Here is a 14,491-nt window from a genome sequence, read left to right as displayed (position 1 = left end):
TACGCTTTTAGTTGTTATGTCTCCAAGTCTCTTTTAATCTTTAACAGTGCTTCCTCCTTTTTCCTTTGCCAGTGACTTGTTGCAGGAACAGTGTCAGTTGTCCCCTATTCTGTATTTATCCATCTGCTTCCTTATGGTGGCGTATAAAACGGTCCCTTGTTCCCGGTTCTCCTGTAAGTGGGGGTTGGCTCTAGACCTTCTCTTCCTCCCAAATAGGATGTCTCGTGGAAGCTAAGATATTAAAGTTGCCGCTCAGGAGAGGAAATACGTGATTTCTCAAAACTGTTTGTAAACCATTGATCTACTCTAACCTCTCCCTTTTTAGATAAATGAGGAAACCGAAAGCCAGTGAGGGGATGGGCTGGGCAAAGTCCATGGCACCGTTCCCTGCCTTCCCTTCAGAAGCAGATGCCCAAGTCCACAGAGAACACAGTGTACAGGGTACGCGACACAGTGACTTCCATAGCAGATCAGTCTGGGCTTCTGACACATGAGCCCTGCCCACATTTACAGGTCGTGTCAGGAGGGAGTTGGGTCTGGAACCCCCATCTTTTAATTCCCAAGCTACATTTTCTGCCCTCCTGAAATTGATACTCTCAGAGCAGTGGTCTTTTAAGCTAAGGCATGTCCCTACACATGTAGGGTTAAGCGGCAGGGTAAAGAGGAGAACTGTGTCACCCAGGGGCATATGGGTGATGCTGCTGGTCCAGGCTTTTTCTTGGACTGTTTCCCTCTGCTCTGCCTCGTCCTGAGCCTTCTCCATCTGCCAACTGAGGGCCATAATCCTTGCCACGCCTCTCAAGGGCTGTGGTCAGCACCAAGCAAGACCACGCATGATGATTGTACCGAATGTCAATTAAGCGCCTCTGATGTCTTAGGTACTGTGCGCGACCTGATTTCATCCTCACGAAAACTCTATATTACTAGGGTAGAAGCTATTACTAGCCCCATGTATCACATGAGGAAGAGACTCAGAGAGGTTAAGAAAACTGCCCAAGGACACCCTGCTGATAAGTGGCAGAGTCAGGATCCAAAGCCAAGCAAGCTGATACCAGACTCCTGGCTTGTAACAATTTTCCCTGCACCATACTGCTTCTGAGAATCAGCCTTTTAGGACCTTTGAGTTCATCTAAGCAGATCATCTTGTTTCATAGTTGGAGATACCAGAGGCCAAAGAAGTGGCTTGTCCAAGTTTGCACAATACAGAAGTGGCAGAGCTGGGTCTCAAACGCACGTCTTGAGGCTCTAAATTTCCCATTTTATTCCTTGCATCATGAGATGCATCTTTGAAGGGATTAGTTCTGTGACTCTGTGGCTTGGCTGCCTCCCCAGCTGTGTATAATCCTATAGATAGTTGCCTCTCACTCATCCATCCTGCAATGGATGCAGAAGCGGCCCTACTCTCCTAGAGTTCACCATCTGGTAAGGGGTGACAGATACTGAGCAATCGATCACATAGATAACTTTTCTAAGGACCCCAGTTCATACCAGAGAACGCCGTCGCTGAGTGCAAACACCTCCATTCATTTTAAAAGGGAGAATCAGGGTGCATTCCCTTCCAACCAAAGAAATCCAAACAATTTCCAGATTGAAAAAATAAATCACCTGAACAATAAGAAACTAGTTTCTGTAGATAATAAAAAAATTGAGAATAGTCTGCACATAACATGGCATGGAATGGCTTATTGTACCTGTTCTTGTTTGTACGTAATTTTCTTCACCAATGTTTCAACCCTCTGGGGGCACATGGGTATCTTGCATTCCAACTGCACTTAAAAACACTAACATTAAAGCAGCTTTAGGGCAAAATAAAGGCTAAACCCAAGAGTGTTTTGAAACTGAGGAAAAACTGAGAGTCTTGGAAAATGCCACTTCACTGCTCTTGCGAGGAGTAAGTGAGCAAAGGAAAAAGCTCCTCGTTCACCCAAATATGGCACACAATTCAAATCTGTTCTCCATGTCCTCTGACCAGAAATTGCTTTAGAGTTGTCAATTGGTGAGTGTTTTTGCCTGAAACCACAGTGTCAAAATCTCTTTCGGCACATTTATTTAGTGTGCTTGCATGGAAAAGCTAACACACCCAAACAAGGTCGTCCTGTTTAGAAAGTGGCACAGCTTTATAAAAGTCACAGCAAAAGCTGGTGATAGAATATGTGTTTCATGAGGTAAGTCTGAATGATTCATTACGACCCATGAAAATTGCCGTGAAGGAAGAAAAGTGAGCTCAGAAAACCTTGGTGGGGTAGGGGACACACCTGGATTGGGTGACATTGAAACCAGAGGCCTTTTCCAGTTGGACAATAGAATATCCCTCAACAAGCACGCAGGGCTAAGAAAGAAAGACACACCTGGGCAGAGCTGTGGGTGGTATTTCCTTTTTAATCTCCATAGTGTATTTGTTAAGTTTATTTATAAGCAGATCACTTCACTATTTACAGTACATGAGCATAGAGATTCTACAGTTTTTGTGATGTAAACAATAACTCCGCAGTGGGAGTTTGAGAAAAGAAGCCAGTTCTGAAGTATTTACAGACGTTAAAATAGAACTTTATACTCACAGAATAATAATACATAGAGCGATTTGGTTAAATTATCTATGAAACTATAGAATCTGACAATGTACAAATACAGGAAAACATTTTCTCATTTAGAAGGTAGGACAGATAAATCACACCAGAAATAAAATAGGGACGATGACAACCACAATAATTAAAAGCAAAGAAGATTCCTTCCTTGCCTCTTACGGATAAAATATTTATATAAATAAGGACACAACCCAACAAAATGGAAAAAATATATAAAAATCCTCTACCAATTAAAAAAAATAGCAAAACTAAAACCTCAATTCCCAATCACTAGCAGTGTCCTTTATAAAACTAAAATTTAGCTTTCTATTATAAATAACAAAGCAGATGTGTCCCTCTGTGTAGGTGAAATTCTTGCACCTTTCTCAAGAAATGCATCAATGTAATTCCACACATACACACAAACAGACAGGCATGCGGGCGCATGCGTGCACACAGACACACAGACACACACACACACACACACATAGCCTTGCACTCACGCACCCCAGGCTGTAGTTCCTTGTTGAGCTTCCTAATAAATAATGCCCCCTACGGTAGTACCCCTGGGGATGCCCAAACCTCACTCACAAGGTTAGCCATTCCCTGGTTTGACCCTGTCACAGAGCTGGGGAAAGTCCTGGCTTCCTATTGCTCAGAATTCTCTAGGCTGCGTAGTCACACCAAGAGAAAAAGATTTGAGTCCAAGATTTGGAAATGCTGGAACAGACCACAGGGACCACCTTGCCCAGTTGATTAAGGCTAGCTACAGACACTGTCTCTTTAGAAATCTGGGGTTGGGGAGAGAGATCTTGTGTTGGTTTCAACATTAGCAGCTGCCTCTGGAAGAAGCGGATGCTCAAAGTCAACGCTAACACCACAGCACAAGGAGGTGAAGGGGGCGGGTGTTAATTTCCAGAGCAGATTGCACCAAGCCAGACTTTGGGATGGTCGTTCTCCCCAGAAACCATCTGGAAATCCAAGTGGCCCACTCCCCGTTCCACTGGCCACCCTGACCACGCACCCCTTGAGATTTCCAAGCTGTTCCGCCAGAATCGGAACATCCCTCAAGAAACAAAGTCGGAAATAGTTTATGACTTTTTATTCCTAACACAGAAACACTTGACAAGATTTTAAAATACAAAATATAGAAGCAAAAACAAACTAATGACAAAAAATAACCTATTTGGCTATTCGGTGGGCCATATCAAAAGCCATGGCCAGCTCCTACTCAGAATCCTGACATCTAACCTTTGCTTGTCCTGAGGGTACAATGTGGGCCACCTAGCAGAGGTTCACTTAACAGGGTCAGCAGCTGGGCTGCCAGTATTGCAGTTATAGTAAACCCCTCCCAGGTCCCTAGACACAGGGTCCACTCCTTCTCCTCTGCCCACAGGAGAGCTAGTAGGCTTCTCAGTCTGCGTGTTACACTGGGCTCTAAACACAGAGACAGTTCGCTCATGACATTACATTTCATTCCCAAAGTGCGTGTTGGACAGCAAGGTGGTGGAAAGGATTTATTTGCCTTCCATCTGAGTAGCTGGTGGATACAGTCTTTGGCCACTAGATGGCGACTAGACATTGATAAGGCAAAGTGCTGAGGTGGAAGCGAACCAATCCGTTCAAAAGTCACCCAGAGCAAGGCCAGCAAAGTGGAAAAGGAGGCTTTATTAGGCTCCCTTGAAGGATCCTTTGACAAAAAAATACAGCACAGAGGGGGTTCTAGCTACATAAACACTTCTTTGTGGTGCTGTTGCACAGCCTAGGGACTGACCACCTATAAAAGCGTATTTTCCAAGCCCCCGATTCAGGCAGTTGGATTTCTGCCCTGCTTATGGATGTGCAAGGCATTCTGATGAAACAGAATATCTGAAAATCTGTCCCCTCAAATCTCAAAGCTTCAGTCACCGCTGCTATACCATTAAAGAAACAAAAAAAACAAAAGCTGCCCTAAACATATGCAGCGTGATCAAGGCCTCCTGTCGCCCCATATGTTTTACAATCATTTGAAAGAAATGTGTGAAAAGTGCCTAAGTTAAGTTGTTTTGGAAAAAAAAACAAAAAAAAAACAAAAAAAAAACAGTGTATTGCTAGTATTATCTGAGAGCAACAGAGAAACAGCCAAGTGGTCACGACATTCGGATTAAAAACTGTTTGGCGGGCATGATGACAAGGTTAATGTGAGATTCTTGACATCGCCACCTAGCCACGCTGGCCACCAGAAACTATGGCTTAGATCTGTCCTGGGGAGCTGGCCTCCTCCTATAAGGTAGCTCGGCCAGGACCGTGTGGGTTGGAATCTGCTGCTGGTTGGTTACCTTGCAGAGATCTTCACCCTGAACTTGAGCTGAGCACAGCCAGAGAAGGGAATCTGAGCCTATCAGAGGTGAAAGGACTTGAAGATTCATCCCATCCAATATTCTCATTTACTAGATGAGTAAAGAGAGCCCAGGATCCCATAGAAAGGAAGAAACATCGAATTTCTCACTCTGAGATGGCTTATAGTTAAATGACTTGCTCTGTAAATCCATTTCGATCAGCTGGGAGGCTTTAATTTTTTTTTTTTTTTTTACAAAAATAAGTACCAAGATCCAAAACCTAGGATGGGCTCTCCTGCTGCTGATGTCTTGGAAGGCATCTCTGCTCTCTCCTCCCTCACATCAGCCTCCTTCCCGATGCCCTGGCCCCATCCCTAGGATGACAGTACCTCAAGCTGCCAAAGGAGACTCTTATTTGCCAGTGTGGACACATGGAGACAAGCTGAAGTGTTGTGGTTTTCTCAAAGTGCTTTTATTGGTTCAATGCAAAGTCAGCCTCCGCCTACTTCCTGGACATCATGCGGCAAGCTCCCAATGGCTCCCTGTCCCCATCTGCTTTGGGTATCTCTGCGCACATGGGTTTTCCAGCTCCCAAGCTCTCCCTCCACTTACCCTGTACCTCTGAACTTGGCACACGGTCCTGAAGCCCATCTGTGTGTGCAAATGCCTCAGGAACTTGGAGACCAGCTTAAACATATTGCACATAAGTACTAACCAGTTTCCTTCCACCCCACTGGGAAAGGGTGAGCAGGACCGTCTTCTTTGGCCAATGAAACCAACAGGTTTACTTTATTTGCTACTGTACATCTAATTTCCTTCCTTGGTCATATCTGAGGGCAACTGCTACACGTCAAATACTAAGAAAATTACTGCAGTTTTGACATCAAGTGAGTCAAATCAACAAATTCTCTGGAGTGGCTTCTGCTTCACATTTGGGATGACCTATCTCTCAAGCTGCAGGCTCAGCTGTGATTTCAACTGAACCCAAGGCCTGGAATGGGGTTTCGACCTGTTCATGCAGAAGGACCTCGCTGTCATTGCCTTCCCTGCCTGTTCCATTCCCCGCCCGCACGGCAGCTTGGGCATGTGTATTGCACACGCCTAGAAGAAACTGCCCTCAGAACATGAAGAGGCATAGGCTTTAGGCAGCAAAAGAAACCTTACTGCATCATCTCTTCCCACATCGGGACTTGGGTACTGAGTCTTTGAGCTCAGAGCATTCCTTCCTTTCCCCTCCCTCTCCCGAAGCCCCCAAAGCCTTGCCTCTCTCCCAAGCATGTCCCACATGCCACGCTGCCAGATCTCATGGCAGGTGCAGACACCTGACGGGTGCTTTTAGACACCAAGGAGTTTTCTGATTGGGGGGCAAGGTATAAAGGGGTAAGGGGGTGGGAGACTTAGCTACACTCCATCCACTCATATTCTTTACTTCTTTGATGCATTTTCCTTCGATAACCAGAGCCCCCGAGAGTGAGGATTCTGATTCAGCCTTGTATCGACTGAAGAAGGAGATGGAAGAATTCCACTTAGCGGTTGGATCGGATATTTTTGGAAAACACCAGCACAGCACAGAGATAGACAGTACATGCTGCCTTGCGTGGGCAGCTACCGACACGGTCTATAGTAAGCTGTATGCCAATCACATGTAAACATCATTGAGAGCAAATACTAGGACAGAGCTACAACGAGATGGTTGCCAATGGCAGCTGCTCCCTCTGGGTTACTGCTTAAGTTGGTGGGAGAGAGACCAAGGTTTGCTCGTTTTCCTGGAGAGACCTTGGAGCCTCCTTGGTAAATAATACACAGCACCGAATGAGTCTTCTGGATAGAGGTGGTCTGCAGGATCAGTCAGCTTTGGAACCTGTTGCCTTTCCGGTACAGGATAGTGAGCAGAAACTGCGTGATGTCCTCGGCAGGCACCCTCTCATCAGCAGCTCCCAGCTCTGACCTTAGGCACGTCACACCCCACTGCCTTGCTCAGATCTCTGCTCTGTTCAAGGGCCAAGTTTAAGTAACTTTAAGACCCCTGTATTAACCTGACGAGAAAGGACAGCTTCAGCTGACCCAGAGGAGGGGAGAGGCTTGTCCTTCACTAAAAATCTGAATTTCTTTACCCTAAGGCACCACCTGCCCAGCGTAGAACTTCTGGCCTAGCGCAATCGAGGAAGAAGCCAATAAGAGGGGCTTAGACATGACCTAGCCCCACTCTGAATCGAGAGTTCTTTCCTATCGGCTTCCAGAGGGCAGGCAGCAGACGGATTTAAATTCTATTCTGTGCCATTCTATTCCACAGCCATTTATTGTGTGCCTACTGTGTGCTAGGCAGTGAATAGCTATAAAAGGAATTTAAAATGTTCAGGTCTGTGCTGTGGAAAGTTCCTTTTTTTTGGTCCATCCTCATAAACCCTGCCTTGCCAAACACGTTCATGTCTGCTATTCCACTCCCCACCCCCACCCCAAATGGGATTGTGTGTCACAGAAATATTGGGAATTGTATGCCAAAGAATGGCTTTAGGGGAATTTTCTCTCATCGATCACGACATGACAGACAAAGATGGGCTAGCACGAAACCCAGCCACCATATCGTTGTGTTATGGAAACCTTTCGAAAATTAGACCAGGATGTCGAATAGGTTAATGTCTGCTCAGAGCACTGTGCCGAGGTTTCTAACGACAGGACCAGGCTCAAAGAACGTGAGTGCTGTGGTAGATAAGTTGTGTCTGTCTCTGGCCAAGGCTGTGGCTATAGTGACACACGTACAGTGTATCTGCCATCTTGAGCTAGACACTGCCTTAGCAGAAGCTAAGACTGTTAGGGCTGGCAGGGACTTTGGAGAACAGCTTGACTAATTCTCCCCCTCAGTCCCTTTCACAGAAAATGAAATTGGGGCTCAAAGAGGTCAAATGACTTGACGCACAGAAGCTCAAATTCCCTGTTGTCTTTAAAGCATGTCTCCTCCAGCCTCCTCTGTGGCCGTGGAGTATGCTCACTACCCAGTACAAGTTCATCGGCTCTGTTTACGTACTGAGGTATTTGAAAATCTTAAAAAAAAAAAAAAAAAAAAATCAACTACCAATTCTCAAAGAACTAGGCCTGGCACTAGCAATACATTAAATTAGCTTGTTTAGTTTAAGGAGTCAATTTTGAACTTTTTTTTAAACAGCAGGACGTTTTTTTCTTTTCTTTTCGAACATAAAATTTTCCCAAGGAACCCTGATGTCTGAAAAAAATCAAGCTGGAGCTACTCTGAGGCAGAAGCAACATGCTCATACCCTGCCTGGCCATGCGCTCCCTCACGGGTGGCCCCCAAGGCACCTGCAGAACATCCAAGCTGGACATGGCTTTGAATCACTCGAGAACACAAATTTTAAAGTAAAATCCAATTAGCATGTTTTCTAAGTTTCAAAGGAGCTTAGAGGTTGTCTTATCTGTCCCCAACCCTCACATCCTCTTCCTGCTCCCCTTTCCCCACACCCCCAAAACAACTTGACAACTGAGGAAAAAGAAAGATCAGGTGAAGGGAGTAATACGGGTTGGTGACTGGCCCCAAAAGGATGACTGCTCTCAGATGGCCTCTCCATGCCACTCCAGATGTGTCACTGAAGCCCTAATGATATGTCCACAGGTGGAGGCAAACCACAGGACCAAAACGCACACCAGAACTTGAACTCACCAAATGCTGGCAGTCAGCTGTTGACTTAACTGCCACAATGAGCCTGTAGGCTTTTAGCTTGTTGCCCAATTCAGCTGAACTCACCTCTACCTACCAGCTCCTGAAATGTTACATCTTTACTCCAGCTATGCAGGAGCATGGGCTCAAGAATCAGGGGGCCCGGGCTGGGTCACTGCTCTGCCCTCTCACTGGCTGTGGGACCTCAGGCAAGTCATTTCACCTCTTGGGGCACTGCCTACCTCACCTGGAAAAACAGAAATAACATAACTCGCCCTGCCTTTCTTACAAGGTCCGCAAAGGTCTTGGCCTCTTGGAAGGACTCATGGCCAGGTGGAAACTCTAAGTGAGAGCTGGGCACCAAGTGAGGGCTCTGATTGTAATTGGACCCAAACTCGCTCAATGAGAGACAGAGCAGGGCTTGGCAGAAAAGGCCCAGAAACATCTCTCCACTGCTCCTCGTTGTGGCTGCAGGCCACACCTCCCCTGGGACCAGTCTACTGGCCACCCAGAACCTCTGGGGCATTCTGGTAAAGGGAGCAGAGCAGCTCAGTGGCAAACACCTCACAACAGTGCATAGTTAAAAAATCAAGGAAGCAATACAATAACCCCAGGCACAGTACATCTGAGCCATAAATACATTATTTTAAGGATATACTTTTTTTTTTTCAATTAAAAATGAGTTTATAATCCTGATTCTATTCACAAGTAACAATTTCATCATCACACACTACAGACAAGAAATGTTGTGGTGAACACGGCTGCACGTCTACAAGGGGAAGTCGGTCGGGAAGGAAGGGCAGATGGGTGACTGACCCAGCACTTGGAGACGCATCCGGGACAATCCGTCAGAAGCGAGGATGCTAATGTGGCAGTGGAACGTCAACACCATGGAAACTCACAGACAGAAGCAGCTTTGTTCAATGTAAACATTGATTTTTTTTTTAAAGGACAGCAGTTTCAAGTCTCTCTCGCTCTCATGTGTGCTCTCTCACACGCTCGCTCTCTCTCCTTCTCATATACTCATTTTCTTTGAAAACGTAAACATATTGAAAGGGCCTTGTCTGAGGTATTGAGGTATTCCTCGAAGGTTAAGGCTGTTATCAGTGCAGGCTTTGCTGGGCCTCCTTCAGTAAGCTGTCAAAATCCATGGCTTCGTACTTGTTTTTCACTGACGCAGGAAGGGCCTCTTCTGAATTGGAATCTGGGCAGGGGGGTGGAGGAGTCAGTGAGTGGGAAAGGCCAGCAACTTAGAAAGGCCAGATGATCAGAAAATCTGCCACCAGGGGCAGCCCCACGGAGCTGATGTGGCCCAAAGCCTCAGAGAACACTGGACAGCGAGCATTGGTTCTGCCATTCTGCTGTGACATCTGTGTCGTGTCACCTATGTCTCAGGGCCTCAGCTGCCCTGTTTGTAGGATGGGAGTGGAGGGCTGAACTAGAGCACCCCAGAGCTCCTTCCCAGCTCTGATATGCTATACTCTATAGATAAGAAACTAGGTCCCAGGTGGAGCGCTGCCTGGCCTAGGTCCCCTGACGCTCAGCCCTGCACTATGGAGGCTGCAAATAATTCTCTCCTACAAATAATTCTCTCCTGAATTGTACTTCTTTGTCCTTTTTCACCAATTTGTCCCCAAATTATGAGGGCATGGTGACAATATCGTTTCACTGTGGCCCCTTAATGGACAAGGCTGCTGCCTGTTGGGGCCATCATGGAATGGCCCTCAAGAAGGCAGAGCAGCTACTGGCCCTGTGAGGTCAAAGAAACAGTATTAACAGTTCTGCCAGCTGGCTGTGAACACAAGATTGGCCCTTCCAAGAGGCCATGGGAGGCCTGAATCTCTCTTTTTGATGGACCACAGCCAGAAGATAAAATCAAGATGGCAGCCTCCAGGCGAAGTGGCTGCAAAGTTAACACCAATCAGCACACTGGAGCTTGGATGTGGGAGCCAGGTCCAGACGGGGCTCCAGGTCTGGGTTTCATCAAGGGAGCTCTCTGCCCCTCGTGCTTTGGGTCTTACTGGAATGAGGCGGGGCCCTGCGTCCTTACCGTAGTCGGTGTGTCTGGGCCAGCAGAAGCGCCGGAGTCCCCCGTAGCTCAGCTGGAAGGAAGGCTCATTGCGCTTGCGCAGGGCCGCGCCGTTCCTCAGAGAGAGGGCAGCGTGCTCAGAACGCCGGTAAGTAATGAAGCCGTACTTCTCGCCCCTGGGGGAGGATAAGGGGACCGTGTTACTGGGCCATTTGCCTCATGTCGTGTTATGGCCCCATCCTAGCACTCCCACATCCTTCGAGACCAGCCTCAGTCACCACTTCTTTGGCTAGCCCTTCCTAATGTTGCCGGTATTCTGTGCATGTCTCATCTTCCGTGGTAGACATCTGTTGCATCTGCCTGCTCAGCATCCACTTCCCTTCCTCTGACGAAAGCACCACGTGCTCAGCTGGGCGCAGGGTGCCAGGGTAAGCTACACGACTGTGGCCCTTTCTGGCCACAATGATTTGTTCAAGGATAAGCCTGTTGCCCAAAGTGGAACCCCAAAGAATCCATCCCAGGTCTGTGCTAGAACCAGGGAGGAGACTCCTGCTCCCCCTGGCAGTAGATAAAGCTTAGAGCTTGAGGCAGTCACTTTGCCACCAGGAGGGAAGCCTGCCTGAGTAGGATATCAAGGTGACGGGGGCCTAAAGTCAGTTCTACCCACCCCAACCCTGACTTTTCAGTTCCATGAACGCTAAGCAGACTCCTCAAGGGCAGAGACAGCATAGAGTTTCCCCACCACTCAGGACAGGCTCACCAACAGTAGGTGCCCAATAAATGCTCAACTGAATCACATTTCCTGACCATCCTCTGAGCCAGGCCAAAGTTGGACGCCTTCTGCCTCTTTCAATGTCTGAGACTGGTAGTGTGTCTGGGACTTGTGTGTGCTTTTTAAAATCTTAACAAACCGACCCTTCTCTTTAGAGATTAATTTGCTGGCTGTTTTCACATGTTATCTCCATTTGATATCCTGAAGACTGCACATAAATGAAGAGTTCCATTTGTGTAATGACTCTTTAACGGTAGTAAAAACACATAACATAAAATTTACCATCTTTACTAGCTTTAAGTGTATAGTTTCGTAGTGTTACATATGTTCAGATTGTTGTGCAGCAGACTTTCAGAAACTTTTCATCCTGCAAAGCTCTATACCATTAAGCCAACAACTCCCTTTACCTCTTTCTCCCCAGTCCCTGGTACTCACCATTCTACCTTCTGTTTCTATGAATTTGACTCTTCTAGGTACCTCGTGTAAGTAGAAGCACACAGTATCTGTCTTTTTTGTTGCTGGCTTATTTCACTTAGCACAATGTCCTCAAGATTCATCCATGCCTGTAGCATGTGACAGGATTTCCTTCCTTCTTAAAGCTGAATAATATTCCATCATACGCACATACCATATTTTCTTTATCCATTCATCTGCAGATGGATGGGTGGGTGGTTTCCACCTCTTGGCTATTGTGAATAATGGGGTTATGAACATGGGTGTGCAAAATATCTCTTTGAGATCTTGCTTCAGTTGTTTTGAGTAGATACCCAGAAATGAGATTGTTGGATCATATGGTAATTCTATGTCTAACTTTTTTAGGAGCCTCCCTACTGTTTTCCACAGTGGCTGTACCAGCTCACATTCCCACCAAGAGCGTACAAAGGTTCCCTTATATCTACATCCTCGCCAACACTTGTTATTATTTTCTGTAGCCCTCCTAATGGATGTGTAATGATTCTTGTGCAGACACTATTTTCTCATTGAAGCTTTTAAAAATTTATTAAATTAGAATTTAAAAACATTAATAACTTAGTTTGCAAGTATAATGGAAGATGCTGACAACGTTTTGACATCTAAGTTGTGAATTTATATGCAACCCATTCTTGCAGACCACTGATAGATGAAACACTGCTTCCCCAGGTGAGTGAGGAAAAACCAGGCTGCCCAGCAGAGCGGGAGGTTCCAGGAGTGGTTGCTACAGAAGAATCGAGGGCTTGCAGCTCAGTGAGGTCCCCATGCAAGCGTGCCTCTACGCCCCAGGGGCTGTTTGCTGCCCTTCACCAGCTCTTAAAGAACACAAATGGGCTGCAGATCTGGCTCTGTCACTAACTAGCTACTCAGTTAACTTGTCTGAGCTCCCCTGGAAAGGACGGCCATGGAAAGAATGAGTGCATTCGTCACGGCATATTGGGAAGTTTCAGAGAATGCACAGAAGTTGACTGGTACTTAGCAGACCATCAGCACATGTTCACTGCTCTTACTGGGCTGCAGGATTCCTATTCATCTTGCTCCCGTGCCTGGCTCTCCAGGTCCAGGCAGTGGACTTTGTTAAACTTTTTTCCACAAATCTTCTCAGGCATCTACTGTGTGGCCAGCCCTGGATCAGGACCTCTGCCCCTCCCTTCCCCCTCCCCTGCCATAGCTCGACTCCACTCACCTCTTGCTTCTCGTCAGCACCTGGCACTCTACAATCTCACCAAACACTTCGAAACGCCTCTTCAGCTCGCGGGAGCTCATGTCGCTGGAGAGATTTCGAACATATACCACACGGCCTTCGCCCTGCTCAAGAAGGGCGACACAGAGGGACCTAGTCATTACCTGGCTTCCTGGAGCCCCTTTGGTGGCGGGCTCCAATGGAGTCCTCGTCCCCAGTCCATGATGCCTGACTGAGCAAGCAACACCAGCTAGGACCAGAGTCAGAGGGAAAACAGTGATAGTTGCTGTCCCAGAGGACCTGTCCTGCTGGAGGAGGGGGGCCGCCGAGTGTCGAATGGGGAAGTGACCCCCAAAGGAAGCAACTGCTCCCTTGAAGGAAATGAGCAGAGACTGGGTGAAGAAAGAGAGGTGTTCATCACTGTTCCTATAACTGCATGCTCAGTAGCTTCCATTTCGTTTCGAGTCTGCGGTGTTTTTGGTCGTGGGAGGTGTTGGGGTGGAAAGGCAAGTTGCTGAGGTGGCGGTGGGCAAGCATTGATCATAGAGGGAGTCAGAGCGGGCTGGGAGGAAAGCAGTCGGACAGGGGACATAGGGCTACTGAAGCCAACAGTATCCTCGGTTTTGCCGGGGCAGTGTGTAGACACTGTGACTGAAGTCACCTTCAGGTGAGCTCAGTGCCATGCCTGTGGGCCCCTAGAACAGCCCAGTGGAGGGAAGGGGTGGGGCGAAGCCTAGCTGAAACCTCCCCTTCTCTCTTCTCCAATCTGAGATTCTTCCGGTTAAAGCTACTGCCATTGGAAGAGTCGCTTTGACCTCCTGGAGAAATTCTAGCATGATCCTGGGAACCTGTGCTCCTGTGGGCAAAACCAACAGGTTCTGGTTTGGACAGGTTTTCTCCGGGAGCAGGTTAAAACTAGTGATTCTGGAGCCATCCTATTCCCATACCACAGGCAGGGAGGAAAGCACAGGCCTGGGGTCCAGAGCAAGGCACTGCTGTCGGCAGTCACAGGAACTGTGCATCCCACACCAGGATACGGCTCAGTTAAGCTCAAAGTAGAAACCCCCTCCCCCAGCCTCCCTGCAGCTCCTTGACTTCCAGACACTTTCCTGCCGCTGCCCCACTCACTGTTCTCCTAAATCTTTGCTTGGCTGGCTCCTTTCATCCCTCGGGGCCCAAGTCCTTGTAGATGCCTCCCCAGACCATTATCAAAATACATCCTCCCCAACAGTCAAAACACGACTGTTTATTTCAGACGTTTTAGTGGTGACGTGATTAATTTCATAGCGCTTCACTCAATCTACATTTACAGTGTCTATTCCTTGTTTACGAGTCTGTTGCTTCTTCCTTCTGCCCCAACCACAGGAGTGGAGTCTTCATCTGACTTGTTCATATCTGCTGAGTGATCACAAGTAGATTCCAAGAGGCCCCCTGAACAGCCTGTGGTTTTAAGCACCTAGGGTAGGCATTACCTTATCTGTGCC

At 47.3% G+C, this 14,491-nt stretch overlaps 1 protein-coding gene across 3 annotated transcripts in view; it reads right to left on the bottom strand.

The window, feature by feature from the left end:
• Positions 1-2,359: 2,359 nt before the first annotated feature.
• PPARGC1B (PPARG coactivator 1 beta) overlaps positions 2,360-14,491 on the bottom strand; it is a 99,622-nt gene continuing 87,490 nt past the window's right edge. The window contains exons 10-12 of one of the 3 annotated variants that reach the window (XM_039836517.1): positions 13,011-13,135; positions 10,603-10,757; positions 2,360-9,756 (exon numbers count right to left, since the gene is read on the bottom strand). In XM_039836517.1, coding sequence (XP_039692451.1) covers positions 9,656-9,756; positions 10,603-10,757; positions 13,011-13,135 — 381 coding nt within the window. In that variant the 3' untranslated portion in view covers positions 2,360-9,655. Of the gene's footprint in view, positions 9,757-10,602; positions 10,758-13,010; positions 13,136-14,491 lie in introns of those variants that run through there. The other 2 variants (XM_039836518.1, XR_005647315.1) reach the window with 2 other exon arrangements.

This window comes from Pteropus medius, unplaced genomic scaffold, assembly GCF_902729225.1.
Source record: "Pteropus medius unplaced genomic scaffold, Ma_sr-lr_union100, whole genome shotgun sequence".
In the NCBI taxonomy this organism is placed as follows: Eukaryota; Metazoa; Chordata; class Mammalia; order Chiroptera; family Pteropodidae; genus Pteropus; species Pteropus medius.
The sequence above is the reverse complement of the archived record's forward strand: the minus strand, read 5'-3'. Positions and strand labels throughout refer to the sequence as shown.